This window comes from Phyllobates terribilis, unplaced genomic scaffold (genome assembly GCF_046119375.1).
Source record: "Phyllobates terribilis strain yellow unplaced genomic scaffold, ASM4611937v1 Scaffold_4__5_contigs__length_816908805, whole genome shotgun sequence".
In the NCBI taxonomy this organism is placed as follows: Eukaryota; Metazoa; Chordata; class Amphibia; order Anura; family Dendrobatidae; genus Phyllobates; species Phyllobates terribilis.
The window spans coordinates 730214504-730241254 of NW_027362764.1; the positions used below are offsets into that span (position 1 = coordinate 730214504).

A 26751-nucleotide genomic window follows, 5' to 3' on the forward strand; every position below is an offset into this window, starting at 1 on the left:
CAAAATTTTCAAAAGATCTCAGCTCAAGTACTCATACTCAAATATTGAGTATAACACCACATGCAAACATACTTGCAATTACACACCTTGGCTGCTATGAATGAGGAATCATTTTTCAATACGACAACACCATGGTGCATGTTGCTCGTGCTACTGTGAGCGGCATGCGTGGTCTAAACTTGCTACCATGGCTTGTAACGTCTCAGAACTTCTATCCCATAATGCACATTTGCATTGGTCGGCAATGGCAAAGGAATCTGTCAGCAGCGGATCTTGATGATTTTACCAAGTGCATCCAACATTCCTCAGACACAATTGATAGCAGCCAAGACTTTAAGTGAGCGGATTTCTGCACATGGTACCCATACTCAATATTGAATAAATGGAGATATTTTGAAAACTCTGTTTCTATTTTTTCACCATTTGCATATCATTAACATGTAAATCCATACTGTTATTTCCATAATTCTATGACTTTTACTTTTTGGTAATGCAATTTCAGGAGGGTATGTTGACTGTAAATAAGAACTGAATGGAGACGAGTTTGATAGCTTCCAATAGTAAAGCTAAAAATACAACTCGACCTACAAGCAGTTGGCCTGGACTTAGATATTCTTTACTATTTCAAAGCAAGCAATAAAAATCAGGAAGGGGGAAGGACAGGCAAACAACAGCAGACTACATCTGTTTTGCATCTACGGACACTTCTGAAGGCCTATAGAAGTGTTAGAAGACATGAAACAGCCATAGCTTGCAGTTGTTTGCTTATACTTCACCACCTGATTTTTATTGCTTCCTATGAGATAATAAAGAAGATTTTTCCTTGATGCGGTGAGTGGCGTCATCTTCACTTCGACTACTTGGAAATTTCAGTGGTTTTTCTGGGATTATTAGAGCGCACCGCTGATTATCTCAGCACCAAGCTATGTGCATGGACCAAACTTGTTCATATCATCATGCATTTATGGGAGGAAGATGATAGTGCTCAGTGATTTTCTTTTTTGCATTTTCCATGACTGTTACATTGATGACCATTGAATAGATCATCAATATCAGATTGGTGGGGGTATGACACTCACACTGGTGGTCACAGTAAAAAAGGGCCCTTGTGGAAGAACAATATATGGCCCCTTTACGGTCCAATACCTCATTTCGATATGTTTTGGAGGTGGAAATTGTGCCCTTCACCTCTTCGTCTCCTGTGTGGCAGCACAGTTTGCATCAATGATATATCCACAGCTGAACACTCACCACCCTCACCAATCAGCTGTTTGTAGAGGCCTGACAAAAATAGCTTATGGACCCTGAAACTGGAGCTCGACTTCCATTCACTTCACTGAGAATAGTATTATTGTGTGTATGGAGCTCTGTACACTGTGCATATGTGGCCACTAAGGAAGCTCTGTGATTGGGAAAAATAGGGTAGCGGGTGTCAGACCCGAACCAATATGATATTGATATAGAGGGAGTTTTATTGATCCTTCTACTTTATTAGTGTGGTTACTTCCAATGGTATGAAGAAAGAGCATAAAGAGTGCTTAAAATGTAGGACTGCTGCAAAAATCTTGAAGCTTTAGAAGCAAAATATTGACCTCACATGACCCATGTGCGGGTGCCACAACACTCTATTGCGCTTTAATGTAGCTTAACTGTGATGTGGTTGCAGCTGTAGAAATTTCACACTAGAGACACTACTTACTGAAGATAAATACAAAATGGAGAAAGTTTTTGAAGATTGTGTTGGCACTACTGTCACAAAGTGGTGGATTCAGTATTAGTTGAAAAGGTATTTTGTCCTCTTATTCCAAAGGCTTTTTTATGTTGGGCTGGATTCTCATTTAGTTACAACACAGGTAAACCTTTCTACCACAGGTATCTAATGTTGTACCTGTAAAAAAGCCAGATGAAAATCCATTCTGAATAATATCAATAATAGAAACCTTTTAAGTCAGTGTTCTACAACTCCAGTCCTCAAGGCCCACCAACAGGTCATGTTTTCAGGATTTCCTTACTATTTCACAGGTGGTGAAATTATCTCCTGTGCAGGTGATGCAATTATCACCTGGGCAATACTAAGGAAATCCTGAAAACATGGCCTGCTGGTAGGTCTTGAGGACTGGAGTTAGGGAACACTGTTCTAAACTATTGCTGGACCACCATTGTCTGATGGTAGTGCTGACACATTCAGCCACAATTTCCTCCATCCTCCTGCATTATGTAACTTCCATTGGTAGGAGGATAAACCAGTTCTGACCTTGATAACCAAGTGCTCATTCTCGAGGTCGCATATAGGAGTAGACTTCTTATATTTAGCCCTTGAAATTTAGGGGATCTTAAAAGTCCTTCGAACTTATTTAAATAAGAAGAGTGATGGCGTAGTTAAAGAGCCTATTTATTTAGTTTGCATTGGCTTCCAGGAGATTAAATTTATGCCTTTGCTTGTTCTCCATGAAAATAAACCAAAATTTGAAGTATTTCAAGAATTTTTCCTAACTGACAGAATAGGCTTCCTTCAGTGGGCAATTACCATTATATATAGAATACGTATTGTCATTGAGCAAATCATAGGTGAGTCAGATCTTCCCATTATTATCAATGTACAGTACCAAATAAATATTCAATGCCAGCCATGAGTCTTTATGTCTTTTCCCCCAGTCCATCATCATCATCATGGCAATTTAATATCTTATCACCGATACAGATTCGGTGACGACCACTGCCATTCAGATGTCATGGTCAATAAATTAATTTTTAGAAGCTTTTGTTATAAATTGACATGTACCTGTTGCTCTGTATGCATTTCTTAAATGTCACATTTTCTGAAACTACAATACAAACTGACATATTAAGATGTTGATGTTAATTGGTATATTCCAGGGCTTGCTGGAGGCAACAAAAGTTTCGAAAATGTGGACATGTATATAATATAATTTATATTTAGCATTTTTGAAATATTTATAAACTATTTATTCTCTCTAAGAACAAATCAGTAATGTCATCAAGTAATAAGAGGCAGACTTGGTCTTTACATAGGTGTATGACTTAAGTGGTCACGTTTACTAATTACCAATATTTTGTTGATAGGCAGCTAACCTATTATTTTATGACAAAATGAGGAGTGAAACACTGAGATCAAATAAGAGAGAATATCAAGTAACCTGACCAGAAAAACAACATCCAGCCATGCTCTTTTAGAAGGAAAGATACCAATGGATAATTCTCCAAATAAACGTTTCCAATGGATGCCTTTCTATAGGGATACAATACCGTCTATTGCCCAAATGCTCCCATTGGAAGAGAAATTATTACAGCACAAAATGCTTTTTCAGTGGATGCAGCTCTATTCTGCACAGCAAAAATGGTATACTCAACGTGTACCTGACAGATGCTTGCTAAGTAGCTTCACTGTTTGCCAGCCAGCCCATGAATGTAATCCAGGACCTTAGGTTGTATGTCTAAATCAAGGTTTTAAGGTGAAAGCCTGGATTCCTTTGGGACATGCTAAGCAAAGTGGCTTGAGAAAAGTCTGTCTCTGGAAGTTTCATTAAGAGCTTCAAGACGTTCAAATAAACTAAATCGGGTGATACAATACCTAAAATATCCAATATTTTAAAACCCTAAGCACTTTTTTTTATTTACATAATTATAAAATATCCCACATTTTCCCTATCCTGCTAATCCTTAAATGTGTTTTTTTATTCCTCTTCCTGTGCCGCTCTGTTTGAGAGGATTTGCAAATGAGAATTCATCAGGAGGCTGGGGCTGCACTCACTTCCCCGCAGTGTATATCATGCTGCTTGGAACGGGATGTCAACAGGGTACAATGCTGCAGTCACTTCTCACAGTTTCTTTTATCACCGTCCTCTAATGATGTCCTGAATCTATGGCGCTTACAAAAACTGTGTGAGAAGTGACTAATGCACTGGCATTCTGCTCCTGCTCCCAGCCGCCGCAGCATCTTACTGTGAAAGGAGATCTCATCAGGGAGCAGTGATAGAAGCAGGATGAGTGACACTACTGATCAACAGCTTCTATCACCACCCTTAAGTGAATTATCATCAGGTGGTGATGCTGGTGTCACTTACTTTGCTTTTATCATCACCTCCTGATGATGTCTTCTTATATAGCAAGAAGCTGCAGCTGGCAAGGACAGAAACATAGTACTGGAGACTTGGTCAGTTCTCGTATAGCTTCTATCAGTGTCATGGATTCAGGACATCTTAAGAGAGCAGCAGTGACAGTTGCTGAGTAAAGTGACTGCAGTGTCTCCACTGATGACATCCTGTTCCACTGTGGGGAAGTGAGTGCAGCCCCAGCCTCCTGATAATGCCTCATTTTAGAATCCTCTCAAACGAAACATAATGGGAAGTGAAGTAAAAAAACACATTTAGGGATTAGCTGGATAGGGAGATGTGTAGGTCATTGTGTAAAAAAGAATATTACAAAAGTGCTTAGTATGTAAAATAAATATTTATAAAGGACATGTTAATTATCAGTCCACCTTTTTAACCTTACAGTTGAATTCTGTAAGGTGAGAGATGCTCTTTGTAATCACCCCTTGGTTTTCTTAGATAATTTTAACTGGGCTTTAGAATTGGGCTTTATAGCCCAAGCAGCACTTCCAGTATAAATAAAAAGTAAAATATGGAGTAGAATGGATGTATACTGTATATACTGTAGATACACACTTGTATGTGCTTTCTAGTCCATATTTTACGGGTCCTCTCAAACGAGGCATCATCAGAAAGCTGGGGCTACACTCATGTCTCCGTAGCGTCTATCACCCTGTGTGGAACAGGATGTCACCAAGTGGCGGTGGGGTGGTCATTTGCCACAGCATTTATCACCACCACCTTCTGAAGATGTCCCGAATCCTTGGCGTTGATAGAAGCTCCGGGAGAAGTGACTGAGGTGCCTGCATTCTGCTTCTGTCCTCGGCGGCGGAAGGATCTTACTTTGATATATATACACTGCATATGTAAAATAATATAACATTTTGGCTAAATATTTACAAAATTACTCCTATCCCATACACCATTAAGCAAGAGAATAATCCATATTTAAGTGTCTGGATCCCTGCTGGCTGTCTTCCCAAACAATACTAAGTGGTACTGTAGAAATATGGTAAGTGGTAATTACAGATAATTGCTAACTTTACACCCTGCATGAACTGAGTAAGTAATTTCTGTAACTACTGTACATATGTGCTACATCTATACTGACTTCCTTCATTAGCATACTTTTGAGTTCATTTAAGTCTGTGCCTGTTTATTTACAATTGTTTGGTTATTTCCATCCATTATCCCTTGGCAGATGATAATATCTCATCATAGTGACACTTAATGCATGTGACTTTTCCAGATGCCTATTAAGTTTGAAGTAATTTTGGATTACACGGGCAAAGCAAATAGCTAAGTATACAGAAGGAAACTAGATTATAATTATAGCTTCTTTTTATAGTGTTGGGTAGAACCCAGGGGTGAATCTTAACTTGCATATTAATAGAAAAGTTAGCTGCCATATTTTCTCTCCATCCAAAGTACCATATGTGATGGCACTAATACTGCGCCCACAGTGGCCTTGCATTCATTAAAAACAGAACATAAGCATATGTTGGCTTGATATCAGCTATTAATAATATTGTGGAAAACATTTTTGAAGCCATTCTGATTGATAAAATACAAGATGTACAGCTGCTTCATAGTCGTCTACGCGTTAGACTTTCTCTGCCTAAGGCTCTGTTCACACAGTGTATGTCAGAGGTACAGATGTGTCCTTCCTTACCTTTCCTCTTGGCTGAGACGAGTGTCACGAGACCAGCTTATAAAAAAAAACAAAAAAAAACAAAACATGATTTCCTGATAATCTGTCTGGAAAAGTTTATGCTATATGTGTCTATGTATGGCCAGCTAGTGGATGGGAGGTGAATTGCAGCCTGTTGAGGATTTTGTTGGCATGTCGCCACAATTTCTTGAATTTGTAATGTGAGAAACTAAAGTCTTTAAACAAAATTCATGGAAAAGTAAGACTGGACACATCTGTATGCAATGAGAATTACAACCCCCCCATATATTGTGTATATTGTGCTATATATAAACTTAGCAAATATGAGCTGCTTTATAATGTCAGTAAATATGGCATTTTCTTACATCAGTCAATAGTGATAGGAAGAGATGAGCAAATTCTTTCAAAACAAATCAAATTTCCTTTTAAATGTTATGAAAAATTAGCATTTTATTTTAATTTTCTTGCTATTAATTTTTGGCAAATCAAGCAAAATGGCAGTCACCATTTTACAGTATTAAGGAATCAAGGTTTTTAAAAAAAATTATATCCACCTGGCTCTCAACTATCTAGCCACATAGTCCAACTCTGGTCCAATTGTCTTCTTCTGTCCGGTCACCAGTGCAATCTCACCCAGATGACGTTATGAAACCTATAATACCTTTGATGAGATCAGGCAGTGACTGAACAGAAGAGGATGACAGGACAAGAGTAGGGTTACATGGGAGGACAAGCGAGGGCTGGTGAGTATACTGTATATAATTTTTTTATATATATGTTTATTACACTCTGGGATCTAGAGAGACCACACAGCATACTAAAGCACTTTTGGGAGTATTTTTTTCTGCATGAGTAATCATTAGATCTACAATTCTACTTCACTGAAAAGTCCCCATGGCAGGGGTGCGTAAGGTAGGAGTTGAAGAGGGGATGGAGCTGGGCTGCCAAGGATTTTGCAGTGATTTAGAAATTTATTTTTAATGATGATTCATGGAGGAAAAACAGACTTCCTGCTTCTACTTAGAGCTTAGAAGGATTCAGCTAGTCGGTTTTATAATCATGTGGTGTCATAGATCAAATGGAAAAGAGGAAACTTAACAGGGTAGACAGGCAAAATTAGTAATTGTAGGTGCGCAGTGATACATAATAAGATGATTGCAATATAAAAGAGGATAAAAACTTTGATGAGAGGAGTGCTTCTTTAAAGACTTAGGCTGGGGTCACACGAGCATTCATTCTCTCATGCGAGATATTCGGGTCAACTATGCTAATGACACTCGGCTTAAACTCTGATCAGAGTTTTAGTTTACTTTGATCTGATTCTTTCACACGAGAGAATCGTATCATAGATGAGGAGAAGATGGAGAACTTAATTTCTCCATCTTCTCCATTGTCTTGGTTTTCGGATGTCGGATTGCACTCGGATGATATCCGAGTGCGTCCGATGTTTTACATGCACCCATATACTTGAATGGGTGGGCGTGATCCAATTTGCGGAGCCACTCGCAACATTCTGCATTTTTTTTCTCATGCCAAATTAGCATGAGAAAGAAAAAAAAGATCTGCACTGACTGCACTGTAACATTGGTCCGAGTGCTATCCTATAAATCATTGCATCGCATAGCAATTGTTTTATGCTCCGATTTATGGAGTCAGGAAGGAATTTTTTTCCCCAAGTTATATTGGAAATCTATGGACGAAAGACTGAGAATTGTCATCAAATCACTGGTCGTAATGGAAAAAAAATATATATATATTTAGTATGTTCATCATAAATGATGACTTTAATCTTTACAAGTCTTAAAATTCTGAAAAAAAAAATCAAATTTACTAAAAAAATAGAAACAAAATAATAGTACTCACTAGTGATGCGTGAACGTGCTCCTATAAGGTGTTTTCCGAGCACTCTCGGGTGCTAACCAAGTAGCTTCGGTGTGCTCGAAAACTATATTCGAGTCGCCGCAGCTGGTAGACAGCCACAACATATGCAGGGATTTCCTGTTTGTTAGGCAATCCCTGTATGTGTTGTGGCTGTCTAACAGTCGCGAGACATGCATCCGTGGCAACACGAATATAGTTTTTGAGCTACTCAGTTAGCACCTGAGCATGATCAGATAACACCTTCACCGAGCACATCACACATCACTAGTACTCCCCTTTTTACCTGCTTCTCCAATCAATGCAAATTTGCCATCAGCACTCCTCTATTCTTTGCTTATGAGCTTGTAAATAGAATGTGACCACTGAGACTGGAAATTGGCTGCAATGTTCACATGCCTGCGCAGAATGAATTGCTGGCAGCGTAGAAGCAAAGACAAGAAGGGGTCCAACACATAATCTGCACTCTATCGGCAGGACATTGTAGGGGTGATCACTATTTCTATATTAATTTTTATACACTTGTTACTTTATTTATTATGTATTGGCATGTTACCTTTAGACAATGACCCAGTTTATGCCAATGTTACCTTGATTTTATCAGCCCTATTTAAAGGGGTTTCCCACATAAGACATGCAAGGAATATCCACAGGATATGCCACTAGTGTCTCATAGAGCTTATCGTAACAGCGCTTATGTACAGAACTGTCTGGTGTAGCATCTGCTGACCATCACATCTAGGTAGAAAATGAATGGAGAGGTGCCTGACATACAGTATGTAGCAGATAGTTGATAGCCACCTCATCACAGTCGGGGGGCCACCCAAATTCTATATTGCTGTAGGTCTCTACACCTATTAGATTTTTGTGGCATATCTCGTTGATATGATACGAAAACACTTTTAACTAAAAAGGTAAAAAAAACGATCTTAAGATGATTTTAAGCCTTGATCTTTTGTGATATAATAAAATAAATCAATAAAATGTCTATTAAATCAATAGAAAATCTATAAAAGCTGATATTTTAAAGATTATATAAATTCAAACTCATAAAAATGTAAATAAAAACAAAGAACATATTCAATAAAAATGATAGAAATATCTTACCTATGTATCGGATCCTGAATCCTTTCTTGTTGGTCCCGTGATCTGCTGACCAGCGTAAAAAAACTTCATGACCACTACTGGTTATATTAAAACTAGAGGAATAATCCCCACTTAAGGAAATAAGTAGCGGATAGTGACTGTTCGGTCCTGTTCCAAATGAAATTTGCAGATTAGAACGTGTGAAACATTCAGAGAAAAGACAAGTGCATTGTACAAAATGCCATCAAAAGAACAAAAGCATCAAATTATATTCAATGACATAATGTTTCATTACCGTCAAAGGCTTCAAGCACGTCAAACTCCTTTTCAGTATGAAAGAATTCGAAGATTAAGGTTATATTGTATCCCTTTTCCACACTAATGCTCCACGCACACATCTGAAGGTTTGGGTAGCTGTCAGGATATCCAGGACTTAGTATGATACCTGTCGAGTCCAGACGCATTTCATTGGCCGGGCAAAGCACTGCAAAAGACAGTGAATATTCAGTCTTCATAAAGGGAAGGTTTATCTCTGACTGCAGCTGCTTTATATACTTCTATTAAAAATGAATAATAACAAATCCATGAAGGATTTCCACCTGCAGGCGGCTTAAATTTATAGGATTATAAATAACCTCCTGCAACTTTTTTTCTCTATAAATTGTCTTTTCTTTACGACTTTCTCCTTTGCCCCGCAGCCATGTTTATGTATAATCGACAATAGAAATCTGTTCTGCCTTGATATGAAGCAATTCTGGTTTGTTTTTATCTTCGATATATTGGCACATATTTATTAATTAGTCTACGTCAGATTAATCCATTCATGTCATAACATTTTTTTTGGTTTTCTTCTATACAGCCATTAAAATTTCGAAAAATTAGAAGTGGTTCACCAAGAGAGGGGGTAGACAACATCTGATGCACACGTTTACTAAATTGGTTGTCTCATCTTATTAAATGGATGTCAAACTCAAATACACAGAGGGTTAATATGAAAAATTTGGACAAAGTCGCGGGCCAACCAGTGTACAGAATAATGGGCCCCACATCATCCTCCATACAGTATAGGGGGCCCCACATAGTCCTCAATACAGAATAATGGACCCCACATAGTCCTCCACATGAAATAATGGGCCCCATATAGTCCTCCATACAGAATACTGACGCCACATAGTCGTCCATACAGAATACTGAGCCCCACATAGTCCTCCATACGGAATAAAGGGCCACACATAGTCCTCCATTCAGAATAACGGGCGCCACATAGTCCTTCCTACAGTTTAATGAAATGAAAGAATGAATGGGGCCATTTATCTTGGGATTTTGAGTGCAAATCTCCTTCTATCAGCAAGGGCATTGAAGATGAAAACGTGGCTGGGTCTTTCAGCATGACAATTATCTCAAGCACACCGCCAGGGCAACAAAGGAGTGGCTTCGTAAGAAGCCTTTCAAGGTCCTGGAGTAGCCTAGCCAGTCTCCAGATCTAAACCCTATAGAAAACCTTTGGAGGGAGTTGAAAGTCCGTGTTGCCCAGTGACAGCTCCAAAACATCACTGCTCTAGAGGAGATCTGCATGGAGGAATGGGCCAACATACCAGCAACAGTGTGTGCCAACCTAGTGAAGACTTACAAAAAATGTTTGACCTCTGTCATTGCCAACAAAGGATATATAACAAAGTATTGAGATGAACTTTTGTTATTGACCAAATACTTATTTTCCACTAAAATTTGAATTTCTACCTATGATGTCAATTACATGCCTCTCTCATCTTTTTAAGTGGGAGAACTTGCACAATTGGTGGCTGACTAAATACTTTTTTCCCCACTGTAGTTCTTCATACAGTATAATGTACCCCACATAGTGCTCCATACAGAATAATGGGCCCTGCATAGTACTTTATACAGAATAATGAGCTCTACATAGTCCTTTATACAAAATAATGGGCACTACATAGTCCTTTATACAGAATAATGAGCTCCACATAGTCCTCCATACAGAATAAAAGGCTCCACATGGTCCTCTATAGAGTATAATGGACCCCACATAGTCCTCCATACAGAATAATGGGCCCTACATAGTCCTTTATACAGAATAATGAGCCCCACATAGTCCTCCATACAGTATAATGGCCCCACATAGTCCTCCACACAGTATAATAGGCCCTACATAGTCCTCAATACATAACAATAGGCCCCACATAGTCTTTCATATAGAATAATAGACCCCACATAGTTCTCCATACAGAATATTGGGGCCCACATAGTCCTCCATCTACTATATAATCGGCTTATTCCGTCTGTCTGTCCGTCCAGGAAATCCCGCGTCGCTGATTGGTCCAGCCGCGGCCAATCAGCAACACGGGATTTCAGAACAAGTCGGGAGATAGCAGGGCTGACTCCGCCCATGTGGTCATGTGACTCACCAACTGCCCATGACGTACTGAATATGTGCTGTCAGTCACAGTGTGTGATGTACTTCTGTCACGTTTAATGAATACGTTCTGTCAGTCACAGTGCGACATAGTTCAGTCACGTTTACTAAACACAGTCAGAGTGTGATGTACTTGCTTCACGTTCAGTGAACACGTTCTATCAGTCACAGTGTGACATACTTCTGTCACGTTTCATTCACCATGGAACGCGGAACAGGAGACCCCTGGCTGCAGCCGCAAATAGTCGTGATGTAAGCGGAAGCAAGAGGCGGCTGCAGCCAGGGGAATTACATGCAGGCTGTGCGTGGTCAGCGATGTTGTCGCAAGTAGTATTGACAACATGATGTAATTACAAAATTCATTAGGGGCCCCGGGGGGATACATTGGGGGGTAAATTTAAAGTAGTGCACAACCCATTTAAACACTGCTTCGCTGATTAGTCGCGCCCGGTCGACCGCATACATATTCTAGAATACCCGATGCGTTAGAATCGGGCCACCATCTAGTACAGAATAATGGGCCCCACATAGTACTCCATACAGTGTAATAGGCCCAACATAGTCCTCCATACAGAATAATAAGCTCCACATAGTCCTCCATACAGAATAATGGACCCCACATAGTTCACCATACAGAATAAAGAGCCCCACATAGTCCTTCAAATAGAATAATGGCCCCACATAGAGGTGGCTGTTTTGGCCCATGGGCCAGAGTTTGACATGTGTGTATTAAATGGTTAAAATTGCAAAACAAACTACTATGCAATTTACTCCTTATTCAAAATTCTCTCTGTCATCAAGAACGTAGAGATTTCTAAATGTATAGTTTATTGATCATTACTAGAGATGAGCGGTTTTCGACTAGAACTGTTCGCCAATCTCAAATTCGAGCTGTTTTGGGCGGTGTTCGAGTCGTTCAACCAACGCGAACGATTTGCAAAAAATTTGGCTGTTCGAAGTTATGTTCGATAACTGTTCGTGCACCAAAAGCGTGTCCTGCATGTCTGGCGCTATTTAGAGCACCAATCATGCAGGGATTGTCTGCCACTCACTGTAATGCCACAGCCATGGTGGTTGTGGCATTACAGTGGTTGCCCAAATCGATGGGAACAGTGCTCACAGTGAAACATGAAAAGCCGGCAATTCAGCAGCGGCACACACCGGTACCCAACAATTTAGAACAGAAAGAATAGAGTATCACACATAGATTAGATAGATAGAAACATGTCAGTCACATATATAAGAAGTACAGTGACAGTGTTGCTTACAGTATTTGTCATTTAGTGTTAAAGGATTTATTTAAAAAAATATTAGTGTTTTCATGCACCGTCTCTTTAAAAAAGCCGGCCGGCAAATCAGCATCGGTACCCGACAATTTATAACAGAAAGAAAAGAGCATCACACATAGATTAGATACATAGAAACATGTCAGTCACATATATAAGAAGTACAGTGACAGTGTTGCTTACAGTATTTGTCATTTAGTGTTAAAGGATTTATTTAAAAAAATATTAGTGTTTTCATGCACCGTCTCTTTAAAAAAGCCGGCCGGCAAATCAGCATCGGTACCCGACAATTTATAACAGAAAGAAAAGAGCATCACACATAGATTAGATACATAGAAACATGTCAGTCACATATATAAGAAGTACAGTGATAGTGTTGATTACTGTACTTGTCATTTAGTGTTAAAATAAAGGATTTATTAAAAAAAAAATTGGCGTCAGGTTCCCCGTAATTTTAGTCTCTAGCGGAGGTTAAGCAGACGGCTGGGGCAGATGTTTGAAGCCTGGGAAGGAGGTAATACCCACGGAGCATCCCAGGCTACCAAGATCAGCCCCCAGCTGAATACCTAGCCTTTACTAGCTATTAAAAGGGGGGACCCCCAAAAAATGACGTGGGGTCCCAACCAATTTTAATAGCTAGTAAAGGCTAGGCAGACAGCTGGAGGCTGATATTAATAGCCCAGGAAGGGTGCCATGAATATTGGCCCCCTCCCAGGCTAGAAACACCAGCTGTCAGCTGCCCCAGAAATGGCGCATTAATAGGATGCGCCAATTCTGGCACTTAGCCTCGCTCTTCCCACTGCCCTGTAGCGGTGGCAGTGGGGTAATAGGGCTGGGGTTGATGTTAGCTTATAATGCCAGCTGACATCAAGCCCAGGTTAGTAATGGAGAGGCGTCTATAAGACACCCCCGTTACTAACCCCATAGTCAAAGTTAAAAAAAACACAAACACCCAGAATAAAGTCCTTTAATTGAAATAAACACACAATTCTTTATTGTTCTAAATTAAACCTTACTTACCATCACGCCCATTCCAGCTGAAGCCACGTTGAATTTTTCACCAAAAATTTGGCGTGGCCTTCACCATATTTTTGTGTCTATCCAGGTACAGCTGTTTGGAACGGGCTTCCCCCAACCCCCAGATGCCTATTTGTACCTGTCTGGAAACAAAAATACAGGGAAGCCCTTTTTTTAATTATTTCATGAATTTCATGAAATAATTTAAAAAAAATTGCCGTGGGGCTTCGCCCTATTTTTGTTTCCAGCCAGGTACAGCAGGCAGGAATGGGCTGCCCCCAACCACCAGCTGCCTATTTGTACCTGGCCGGACACAACAATATAGGGAAGCCCTTTTTTTAAATTATTTCATGAATTTCATGAAATAATTAAAAAAAAAAATATGTGGGGCTTCGCCCTATTTTTGTGTCCAGCCAGGTACAACTAGGCAGCTGGGGGCTGGAATCCGCAGCGCAGGGAGGCCCAAGCTTTCTGAACCCCCCCCCCCGCTGCAAATTGCAGTCGGCAGCCACCCCAGAAAATGGCGCATTCATAGAAGCGCCATCTTCTGGCGCTGTACCCAACTCATCCAGGGCCCTGGTGCGGTAGCTCACTGGGTAATAAAGGGGTTAGGGCCAGCTTGGCATTATCAGCTGGCCCTAAGCCCAAAATTCATGGGGTCACGCCAATATTAGACATGACCGCCATGAATTTCTAGTAAAGTATTTAAAAAAACACAACACCCAGAATAAAGTCCTTTAATTGAAATAAACACACAATTTTTTAATGTTCTAAATTAAACCATACTTACCATCACGCCCATTCCAGCTGAAGCCAACGATCTCCTCCAATAAAAGTAAAATAATAAAGCAACCTCATCCTTACCTTTTCATGGTTCCCACGACAGCTTCAGCTCTGCTACACTGACATGCTGCCATCCAGTTTGCCAAGCCACAGACACTGAGAAGCGCAGGCATGCTTGCGCTCCTCAGTGTCTCGCTGTGACGGCATCCAGATGAGCCGAGGTCATGTCCAATGAGCTCAGCTCACCTCATGCACGTCACTGACAGCGTGGGAAAATTCTCCTGAGCTCAGCCCTTGAGCAGGAGAATTCTCCCACACTGGGATGGCATTGAGATGGCAGGCTGGATGGCAGCTGACGGCTGCCATCCAGCATGCCATCCTTCATAGACACTGCAGAGCGCAGGCAATTCTCCCACGCTGTCAGTGACGTGCATGAGGTGAGCTGAGTTCATTGGACATGAGCTTACCTCATGCACGTCACTGACAGCGTGGGAAAATTCTCCTGCGCTCAGCGCTTCAGCAGGAGAATTCTCCCACGCTGGGATGGCATTGAGATGACAGGCTGGATGGCAGATGAGCGCTGCCATCCAGCATGCCATACTTCATAGACACTGCAGAGCACAGGCATGCTTGTGCTCTGCAGTGTCTCTGAAGGATGACAAGCTGGATGGCAGCGCTCAGCTGTGATCCAGCCTGTCATCTCAATGCCATCCCAGCGTGGGAGAATTCTCCTGCTCAAGCGCTGAGCGCAGGAGAATTCTCCCACGCTGTCAGTGACGTGCATAAAGTGAGCTTAGTTCATTGGACATGAGCTCACCTCATGCACGTCACTGACAGCATGGGGAAATTCTCCTGCGCGCAGCGCTTCAGCAGGAGAATTCTCTCACGCTGACAGCAAGCGCAGGAGAATTTTCCCACACTGTCAGTGACGTGCATGAGGTGAGCTGAGTTCATTGGACATGACCTCGGCTCATCTTTATGCCGTCACAGCGAGACACTGAGGAGAACAAGCATGCCTGCGCTTCTCAGTGTCTGCGGCATGGCAAGCTGGATGACAGCTTTCGGCTGCGATCCAGCCTGTCATGTCAATGTAGCAGAGCTGAAGCTGTCATGGGAACCATGGAAAGGTAAGGATGATGTTGCTTTATTATTTTACATTTATTGCAGAAGACATTTGCTTCAGCTGGAATGAGCGTGATTGTAAGTATGGTTTAATTTAGAACAATAAAGAATTGTATTTTTATTTCAATTAAAGGACTTTATTCTGGGTGTTTGTGTCTTTTTTAACTTTGACTATGGGGTTAGTAATGGGGGTGTCTTATAGACTCCTCTCCATTACTAACCTGGGCTTGATGTCAGCTGGCATTATAAGCTAACATCAACCCCAGCCCTATTACCCCACTGCCACTGCTACAGTGCAGTGGGAAGAGCGAGGCGAAGTGCCAGAAAGGCTAAGTATTCAGCTGGGGGCTGATATTAGTAGCCTGGGAAGCTCCGTGGGTATTACCCCCTTCCCAGGCTTCAAACATCTGCCCCAGCCATCTGCTTAACCTCCGCTAGAGACTAAAATTACGATGAACCCCACGCCAATTTTTTTTTAAATAAATCCTTTATTTTGACACTAAATGACAAGTACAGTAATCAACACTATCACTTTACTTCTTATATATGTGACTGACATGTTTCTATGTATCTAATCTATGTGTGATGCTCTATTCTTTCTGTTATAAATTGTCGGGTACCGATGCTGAATTGCCGCGGCTTTTTTAAAGAGACGGTGCATGAAAACACTAATATTTTTTTAAATACACTAAATGACTTTAACACTAAATGACAAGTACAGTAAGCAACACTGTCACTGTACTTCTTATATATGTGACTGACATGTTTCTATCTATCTAATCTATGTGTGATACTCTATTCTTTCTGTTCTAAATTGTCGGGTACCGGTGTATGCCGCTGCTGAATTGCCGACCGTTTTTTTTAAAGAGAGTGTCTTCTGAGCAGTTTGTCAGCTTTTGGACCCCTTTGAAGGTGTTTTCTATGTGTTTCTATGTGTTTTTGTTTGCCTGCCATTGGTTTTAACGGTGTTCGACGTGTTCGACGGTGTTCGACTAACAGTTCCACGAACATCCCGGTGTTCGACGAACCGAACCAAACCCGAACACTACGGGGGTGGCTCAACACTAATCATTACTTAACTTTCCGGCCACCTCTGCAGTTTCAGAGTAGCCAGGTTCCTATACAAGGAGAAAGCACTGTCTTTTAGAACATGCATGCACTGTTCTGAAGCTAGATCTGATAAGCCTCAGTGTCCTGGGTTTCTTTCATGCAGCAGATTTAAATCTACATTTTAGGCCAGCTGCGTGATGATGCCACTAGTCCTTTCTGTTAGGCTACGTGAAGACAACCGTATATTCCCTCAACTGAGAGAATTGGGGCAATAATTACAATCACACACTAATTAACTCAGATCAGAGTCTGATCATAGTGTGATTCAATTTTCTTGGATGATGAAAAGATGGAGAAAAAAACGTCTCCATCTTCTCCATTCAGTAATGCCATGGAATTCATACTGCTCTCAGATGTCATTTGAGTGCAGTCTGATTTTTCCAATGGACTCACTGACTTGCATGGCCATGTGAGATCTGATTTCCGGATGCAAATTGAGCATTTAGAGACTGTCCGAGGAAAAATCGGACATGTGTAGGGCTTCAAAGAATAGCATTGGTCCGAGTACGATCCGAAGTTTTGCCAGATCGCACTCAGAACAAAAATATGATCGTCTGCACAAGCTCTCAATCTTTAGGAGCACACTGCTCTCCAAGCAAGGAAGCAAGATTGAGGCTGGGAGGCTGAGAACTGATGTACTCCTGAAAAAAGAAGGTGAGAACAACCCTTTAAGCCTAAAGCCAGAAAATGGGCCAAATTTAGGCTCAATCTACACTTGATCGTAGCCATTGTGTATTTCAGTTTTTTTCTTTAAGTCTGTTCAATATATGCCAAACTTATTCTTAAATTAATCCAATGATATTTGCAAACTCCAGCTTTATTTCATTCTCTGATTGGCTGGAATGGGAATAACTGCTTTGAGGAACCGGACATTAGAGCTGAGGGTATGAAAACAGCTAAGCACTGCTGTACTGTGCTGCTCACATAACTTATATAGAAATCAATGGGAGTTACAGAAGCAGCTTAGCTCAGCAATCTACTCCATTTCTACAGCTTGGGAGTTACATCAACAGCATAACTTGCTTTCCTATGTTGCTTCCATAACTCCCATTGATTTTTACAGAAGTTCTACAAACGGCATTGAACAGATGCACTCGTCGATTTTTTTAAAACAGTCCTGGTGGCCATGACCTAGAAGCAGTTATTCCCATCTTGGTCATGAAAGGCAAATATAGGAATAAACCATTAATATATCTGTATTGTAAAAAAAAGTATCCAATTGTACCCATATAGTAGATCAACAACCCTCTTTTCATAGGCCAGACAAAAAACTAAAGCAGGGAATTATCCCAGTGGATGCATTTTTAAAACAATTGTCTCTGATAAAACATCCATTTTAAGAATCCCAAATTTTCATAAACTGTTCAATTCCTTAAAATATCACTGAACAGCACCTTCCATATTGCTATGATGACTGTAAGAATTCTCTATTCTCTGTGGAGAATTTATACCCAATCAGACAGCTCTCGAACCAGTAGTGTTGGTAAGCTATCTTCCTGTTTTTTTTTGGCTTCCTATATTGGCCCACAGAGCTGGAGAAGAAATGGGGTGTGCTCCTCAAGTCTGAAAGTTCAGACCAGAAAGTTCGATGCCGTTCAAGCGGTGTTGGAACTGGCTCTCCCAGGGATTGCATGATATTGTTATGTCACACAATCCCTGAAGCCAATCAGCTTCACTCTCCCCACCTTCGGACATATCACATACATCTGAAGGAAGTGAGCACTGCTGCTCTTTTACTTCCTTTATATATATATGTGATAAATATGAAGGTGGGGAGAGTGAAACCAGAGCTGATTAGCTGCAAGGATCCCTTGAGAAAATGTCACGCAATCCCCGGGAGAATCAGTGCTTACACCACTGGAACGGCACCAAAGGTGAGTATAAGAGTTATTATTTTACAACGGGGAAACATAGGGATTCAGAAGGGATTGTACGAGTAGTGGACAGCCCTTTTAAGAATAGAGAAGAATTTTAATTAGAAGTAAAATGCAATGTTGCTAGTTTTTACCAGCACTTTGCAATTAGAATCATTAATAAACATGAGATAATCCCTTTAAATAGGACCTATCAGCACGTAAAAAGCATCTAGATTTTGCCCTTATTCTATTCCCGCTGCTCCCCTGAGCATTCTCATGTTTATTGTTTTAAAATCCATTACACAGTTCCAGAGATGTGGTTCTGCTTATTTGGTGCTACTGTTTATGGAGATTACCAAGTCGGCGTTACTGAGAGGGTAACTATGCAGGACCACCTAAATACAAATCCCCATAAAATTCTATAACCATGCCCCCTTAGTAAAGAACATAAAAATGACCACCAATTTAAAACTCCTGTATCTCTTGAACCATATAGTGGATTTTAAAACAATAAAAAACAAAATCCTCTGGAGAGCAAAAGGAATAAAATAAGAGCCAAAATTTTGCTACTTTTGGCCAAGTGATAGGTCTTCTTTAACATTTGTGAAAAACACAAGAAAAACTTGCACTCAAGGATGATGTATGAGGACAGGTAGAGTCCCTACAAGCAATAAAGGCATTGTGGTCCTAAAGCCATTAATGTAACTCATCCTCTACAGCTCTTGTGGTTCATATTACTTCAGAGATGCACCAATTAAAAAAAACTTTTGTAGCTCCTAAGACAAAATGTCTTCTACAATTAATGTTTAGGTTTGCCATAGTAAAATGTTATGCATTTAAAAATTTTGTAAGTAGCAACAATAAAAGTAATTTCCATCATAGTCATTTGCTATTATGCTAGTATAAATAAAACATTTTTCTTATCGATTTAAAATAATTAAAAAAAAGAAAATCCACTTGGACTCAAGGCTATTACCCAATGATTAAGGAGAAAGTCTAAAGAGTGGAGACTAGTGATGAGCGAGCATGCTCGTTTAACACTTTAAGTGAGCACGCTGGGGTACTTGCCGAGTAGTTTCGGCATGCTCGGCATTTTAGTCTCAGCCACCACGGCTGCAAGTGTCGTGGATGTTACACAGCTGTAACACATGTAGGGATTGCCTGACAAACAAGCAATCCGTACATGTGTCACAGCTGTGTAACAGCCACGAAACATGCAGCTGCGGCAGCTGAAACTGAAATGCCGAGCACGCCGAAACTACTTGGCGAGTACCCGAGCATGCTCGTTTAAAGGGTTAAATGAGCACGCTTGCTCATCACTAGTGAAAACAAATACTTTCTCTTGGCAACATATAACACAGCTAAATACTTTATTTTCTTGTCTTGTTTGCAAATTGTGATTAATCCTATCAACTGATGTCTTGTGTAAATGGAGTTTGGTTCTGGACAAGCTTGAGTCATAAATTACTATTTTTGGAGAAAATTAATCCTAAACATCTCCATTCATTCTTCTTACAGAGAAAAGAAATCCAGTTGCTAAACAATTTCTAATAAAGTATCTGTATCTGTTGTTATAAATGCATTGTAATTTCTCTGTATATCAAAATGTTGGAAACCAAAAGCATACAAAAGTGAAGATGCTTACTTGACCCATCTCCTGAATTAACCAGGTGGGATTTTCACATTTTTTTTCTGCATTTTTTATGTTTTTAAAGAAAAGGAGTCGGGAGCTATCCAAGAGCCTAAAGTACCTAATATTATTTCACTTTAACACTTGCTCATATCAACTAATCAAGTGCCTCTAGCAACATATATTTCAAGCTTGCTCACTATATTTAAAATATACAGTAGTGTTCAAAAAAATAGCAGTCTAATATGACTGACCAGATTAATAACTGTTTTTGGTATAAATTATATTCCCACATGTCAAACAATTTACCAGTTGGTGCAGTAGATTCTAAGAAAACCAACAGACTCTGCATTCATGATCTCCATGTTTTTGAGTCTGTGTATTTGAATAATTAATTGTAAGGGGGGTGTTCAAAATAATAGTAGTGTGGAGTTCAATCAGTGAGGTCAATCATTCTGTGAAGAAACAGGGGTGAATCAGGTTACTGTTATTTAAGGGTGAAGCCAGCACATGTTGTACATGGATTTCTCTTTGAAAGCCTGATAAATATGGATCGTTCGAGACATTGTTCAGAAGAACAGCGTACTTTGATTAAAAAGTTGATCAGAGAGGGTAAAACATAAAGAAGTGCAGACAATGATAGGCTGTTCAGCTAAAATGATCTCCAATGCGTTAGAATGAAAAGCAAAACCAGAGAGACATTGAAGAAAATGGAAGACTATCATTTGAATGGATCAAAGAATAGCCAGAATGCCAAAGGCCCAGCTAATGATCAGCTCCAGGATGATCAAAGACAGCCTCAAGTTACCTGTGAGTACTGTGACAGTTAGAACACGCCTGTGTGAAGCTAATCTCTTAGCAAGAAGTCCCTCAAAAGTCCCATTGTTAAAAAAAGGCATGTACTGAAGTGGATACAATTTGCCAAAGAACACATCAACTGGCCTAAAGAGAAATGGAGAAACATTTTGTTGACTGATGAAAGTAAAATTGTTCTTTTTGGGTTCAAGGACTGCAGACAGTTCGTCAGATGACCCTCAAACTCTTCATTCAAGCCACAGTACACTCTGAAGACAATGAAGCATTGTGGTGCAAGCATCATGATATGTTTCTGTCTATGATGCCGGACCTATTTACCACATAACAGGGATCATTGACCAGTTTGCATATATTAAAATACTTTAAGAGGTCATGTTGCCTGAAGAGGATGTGCCCTTGAAATGGGTGTTTCAACAAGACAACGACCCTATACACACAAGTAAACAAGCAAAATCTAGGTTCCAGTCCAACAAAATTGAGGTTATGGAGTGGCCGGCCAAATCCCCAGAATGTAATCCGTTAGAACACTTGTGCGATGACATCAAAAATGCTGTTTCTGAGGCAAAGCCAACAAATGCCAAACAATTGTGGGATGTAGTCATAGCATCCTGGGCTGGAATAACAGTTGACAGGTACCAGATGTTGGTTGACTCTATGCAACATAGATGTAAAGCAGTTCTAAATAACTGTGGTTATACAACTAAATATTAGGTTTGTGATTCACAGGAATGATAAATCCTCAAAAAAAAGAAGAATACATATTGTGAGTTTGTAAAGACAAATGCAGACACTGCTATTTTTTACAACAGCCCAATGTCCATTTTTTGTTTATTTTCTGTAAAGTAGTTAAAAATTATCTACATTTCTCTTCATGCTTTGAATTAGAAAAAAGTGTGCAATGTTCCCAATGCATGGAAATAAAAACTAGTATAAAGATTTTGTTCTTAACTCATGTTTTTGAACACACTGCTATTATTTTGAACACTACTGTATGTTGGTAAATTTTCATAATATACTAGTCTAATGTGCCCATATTTGACGAATCAGTGTCCTTTTATTTACATCCAAAGATTAAAAACATCATGCAGATGTAATACTTCAGACTGCTGATAATCTGCTACAATTGTAACCTGTATAGCTGATATTTTATTAGTGAAATATGTCAGCAGCACAAATGTTTGTCATGATAGTTTGCTACAATTATTTGGTTCAGGTATGTCAGCAACCTATCCATGTCACATCAGCAGATTTCTGCTGACAGACATGGATCTTCTGATTGAAGCCTCTGGCCATGTATTGTTGCTGACTGAGCAATCTAACTCACCTTTTACCCCAACAATGTCAGCAGCTTTTCACTCCCAGGAGCACTGAGCTCTAATTGAACCAGCTAATGATGTAAAAACCATGCTAGATCTGTACTGATGTAGATAGCAGAAGATAAAGCCTGTCAGGCATACTATACAGGAACAAAGTGTGCACAGAAGCCATAGGAGAACTCTACACTAAAGATTATAATAACTCAGACACATGGGGCTAGTCAGGAGCACACAGAAAAGGGAAAGAGGGGCATGTAGCACTGAGAAGTAGGAGGGTGATGCTGTGAAATGCAGTTTTAGCAGAGCTTCAGGATGTACTGCAGAGCAGATGGAGATGAAGAGAAGACGAAAAGATACAAGAAAGGAACTATATGTTGGGCTTAGACTGTATATCAATATTGGAAAGTTGCCACTTTTGCGAGAAATTGTTAACAAATTATGACGTCCATTTTCTCCTACCTTCAATTGTGAAAATGAAAAAAAAAAATTGAGGGTAAAGCAATATTCTAGAACAAAAAATATATTTTTTCAGATTTTTTTTAATTCCACTTTTTATTAATTTCTGTACAGGAGTTTTCAATAATTTAAGGGGTGCAGTTTTTAAAAGATTATCACTTTATTACTTTTGGTGTTCTCCCCATATATAGGCCCTGCAAAGTCACTTCAAAACTGAATGGATCTTTAAAACATGGGATTTGTGAATTTCCATGAAAAATAATCATAATTTGCTGTCAAATTTAATCCTAAGATTATGCTTGAAAAATAAGGTCTGACTCCATCTCAACCCCCTCCCCCACCCGCCAGCTCTTTCCAGCACCATTGCGGGTGACTGATGTGCTGGGAAGAGGCGGCCAAGAGTGGGTACTGAATAGTCAAGTCTCTGACTATGGCATTCATCTTTAAAGTATACTTTCCCTAAAATGCCAGAATGTTTAAGAGGAGAATATACCTGGCTGTAGGCTTAGGAAACATTAGTCGCCTGATAAGTTTTATTTAATTAGTTTGTATTATATGACTATCTGGTTTAAGGTCATATGCATTCAAAGTTTGAAAATTGCAGTTTTTAGAAAAAAAAATCTAATTTCTTCATAAAAAAATGTAAAACATATCCACCAAAACTTAGCACTAACATAAAGTACATTGGGTTCCAAAAAATTTCAGAATCACTGGAATATGTTGAAACATGCCAGAGTTATTAACAAAAAGTGACGACACAGGTCAGATTTGAAAATTGGGGTTTGGCCTTCAAACTCAAAATTGGCTCCACCATTAAAGGATTAAACCTTTTGAAAAAAAAACAAAACAAAACACATCAAATTGGAAAGTTAGACAAGTTTTCATTATCCATATCTTTTAAGCTATATTTACATGAAACGTTTGTAAGGTAAATGAGTCATTTTACTTATGCATATGTTTCTTAGGCAGATTTATGCTAATACAGGCAATTACACCAGTGTTGGAACATTTTAGGAAATGAGAATGCTATAAATCACTAGCCCGAAATTTATTCAGATAATAAAGTATACTGTTACAGGTCAGTGAGCTAGAAACAAGTTTGTCTTATTTTTTATGTGATATATCAAACTTTTAAACATCTTGCCTGAAGTGGTCACAAACTAATATAAGAAATGAAAACTAGATTATGGTTGACATATTTCCTCTAAGCTACAGAAACAGTCAAGTTTAATGAGGTTATGAATTATGGAATATGGAGATATTCTGCATCTCAACAAGTATCACAGACATAAACTTTTAAGGTGTTTTAATTAAAATCAGCTATACAACGAGCTTGGCTTACCCACCACGTGTCCTTGTCTTGAAGTGGTCTAGGACTTTTCTTACTATAGACTTGATGGGAATCGGCTAATCACTAGTGTTGAGCCACCCCCGTAGTGTTCGAGTTCGGTTCGGTTCATCGAACACCCGTGTGTTCGCCGAACTGTTCGTCGAACACCTTCGAACACCGTTAAAATCAATGGCAGGAAAACAAAAACACATAGAAACACATAGAAAACACCTTCAAAGGTGTCCAAAAGCTGACAAACTGCTCAGAAGACACAACTAACACATGGAAAAGTGACAAGTACATATAGTCATGCGAAAAGAAAAGAGGTGGAGGAGTAAAAGGAGGGGGAGACACAGATATAGGCATGTCATGCCCTTCTAAAATCCAAAAAGTGAGAAGCCGACATGTTCAGTCCGCTCCTGCCCGTGCCACCTCCGTGTCGCCGGATTTGTGCCAGAACCGCGGTGAACCCTGACGGCCAGCCCCCCTCTCCCAATACTGGTGCCTGTCCGCTGGTGGGTCGAGCGAGCCCCCCTGTGGTGGAGGCAGCTCTAAGCTTTTTAATTTAAATTGTCTCTCTAATTTGAATAAATACACTTTAAATCCATTTACAAGGATCTATTGGAGGGCAAGTCTCATGCCAGCAGCCGCGTAATTCCAGCTCCAGTAGCGTCCACTAAAGCTGCTGCAGTTAAAAAGCTTTTATAAGGATCGAGCTCGGCTGTCCACCGCAAGGCATCCTACTGCCAGTCCGAGCCCCTATGCCTTGGGGTGCCTCCTGATGCTCTTCACTGAGTATCCCGTGGTTCCGAAGCATTTCCTTTGAAAAAATGAAGTGTCCAAACTACAGGTGGTGTAGCTTGCTTAACAGCCGGGATAATCCGCTGACTAGCAGACCCTGCTACTAGGCAAAAAGTATTTCCTGGGCTAGATGCAGTTAAAAATTTGTAATTAGATACTCTCGTTGGATGCTGAGAAAGCATTCCATAGAGTCTCCTGGCACGCCATATATGATTCTCTTAAAAAGCTTGGGGTAGGGGTCTAGGGGACCCTTTTATAGCCAAAATCACGGCCCTGTATCGCAATACGTCACCTAGGCTGAAGATAAATGGAACTGTAGCACCCTGAGGGCTCGGTTGCTACAGAGGTATTGCACCTCACCCAGAGGTGTGATATCTCACTCTCAGGTAAGGATGTAGTGTGGATCAGGACCCGACACCTGCATGCATTACACCACATTGCCGTGGGGCAGGGCGACCAATATGCCCCTGAGATGGGCACGACAGTCCCTGTCCCTGGCTGGAGTGGGGGGAGGGAACACTGAGGAAGGGGAACCCTGTAGTGCAGGAGCAGGGAGGAAGCAGTTCCTGGGTGCATTGAGAAGGGAGTATAAAAGGTGGGCACCATCTTAGTTCAGTGCAGAGAAGTCTGAGCAGAAGTGGCAGGGAGCAGGGGCTCTGCATGAACTCTGCTCCGGAGGCGGGCCTAGTAACAGAGGCCCAGGCCTGGAAGAGGGAGAAGGAAGGAAGAGGAGCGGAGAAGGCTCCAGGAACGAGGAATGAAGGGATCCCAGGGGTGCGGACGGGCGAGTCGCCACCGCACGCCCGAATCCACCTGCGTGGAGCGGGCAGGCCAAAGGGGGAGACCGGTCCCCGAACTAGTGGAGGCAGGAAACGACCCTCAGCTAGAAACCGGAGGCTCTGACATTTTATGTGGCGCAGCCCCTCGCTACACCCGCTAGGAAGGCACCACATAGGGTCAGGGAAACTGGCGCCAAGTTTACCAAGAGGAGGCCCGAGGCAGCCGGACAGAAGGGTTGGTAAGAAAGGCCAGACAAAGGACACGCAAAGGGGGTCCTGTGAAGTGCTCCAAAGTTATCTGGGAGTTGTCTGAGCCCCTCACCTGGTGAGCACAGTACGACGTGGGCAGCCGTTACCTGCAGACGTGGTCTGGATAATAAGAACTGTGAGTAAAGGCCCTGGACTGCATCACTGACTCCGTGTCATTACTGCTGCTGCCCTGCACCATCACCCCCATCCTCCGCATACACTGCCCTGAGGCTATACTCCTCCCGTGGGGAGTTATGCTACGCTCTGCTGCACCCACAACACCAGCCTCAGCGGTCTGCCCTGGAGCGGCGGTTCACTCTGACCGCAATCCACGGGTGGCGTAGTCGGACATTTAAACATCAAAACCACATAAATAGTTCCGCCACTGGTTTGACCGCCCTGAGCCACGGAACCGGGTTGCCGCCTCGGAGACTACAACCAACAGCATCCACCAAAAAGGGTCCGGCTCCGGGTGTCCCAAGGCCCAGGGGGCGCGTCAGAACATTTTCATCACCTTTCACAATCACCAATGGGACAAGGCAGGGATGTTCTCTGTCCCCTCTCTTATACATCCTAGTGACGGAGCACCTGCTCTCATCAATTCGCCATAACCCCAATATTAGGTGGATTGAGGTGGGAGGCACCGAGTACAAGTGCTCTCTATTTGCTGATGATGTCCTAGTATATATCACTCAATCACATATATCCATCCATGCTGTTATGGCTGAAATAGATCACTTTGTTACATGGTCAAATTTTAAAATCAATGCAGCGAAGTCTGAGGCCCTCGATGTCTCCCTCCCTAAATCCATATAGGATTCCATCCAGTCCAACTTTCCCTTTGCCTGGCCCTCACAGGGTATCAAATACTTAGGAATTCCTATTCATAGAGACCTCTCCCATCTATGTTATCTTAATTTTGGGCCCTTTATTGAACAACTCCATACAGACCACGGTTGGCAAGTTAGAACTGTAAGATTCACTACGTGAACCACTGGTGTTTTGTGGAAAAGCACATGTA

General features: G+C 40.9%; 1 protein-coding gene across 7 annotated transcripts in view; it reads right to left on the minus strand.

Moving 5' to 3' along the window:
* Nucleotides 1-26751, minus strand: part of CSMD3 (CUB and Sushi multiple domains 3) — a 2085767-nt gene that overhangs the window by 257849 nt on the left and 1801167 nt on the right. For 4 of the 7 annotated variants that reach the window (XM_073679790.1, XM_073679788.1, XM_073679787.1 and 1 more), the window contains 3 exons: nucleotides 9044-9232; nucleotides 8770-8916; nucleotides 5785-5820 (listed from right to left, as the gene is read on the minus strand). In XM_073679790.1, coding sequence (XP_073535891.1) covers nucleotides 5785-5820; nucleotides 8770-8916; nucleotides 9044-9232 — 372 coding nt within the window. The remainder of the gene's footprint in view (nucleotides 1-5784; nucleotides 5821-8769; nucleotides 8917-9043; nucleotides 9233-26751) is intronic. The other 3 variants (XM_073679791.1, XM_073679789.1, XM_073679785.1) reach the window with 1 other exon arrangement.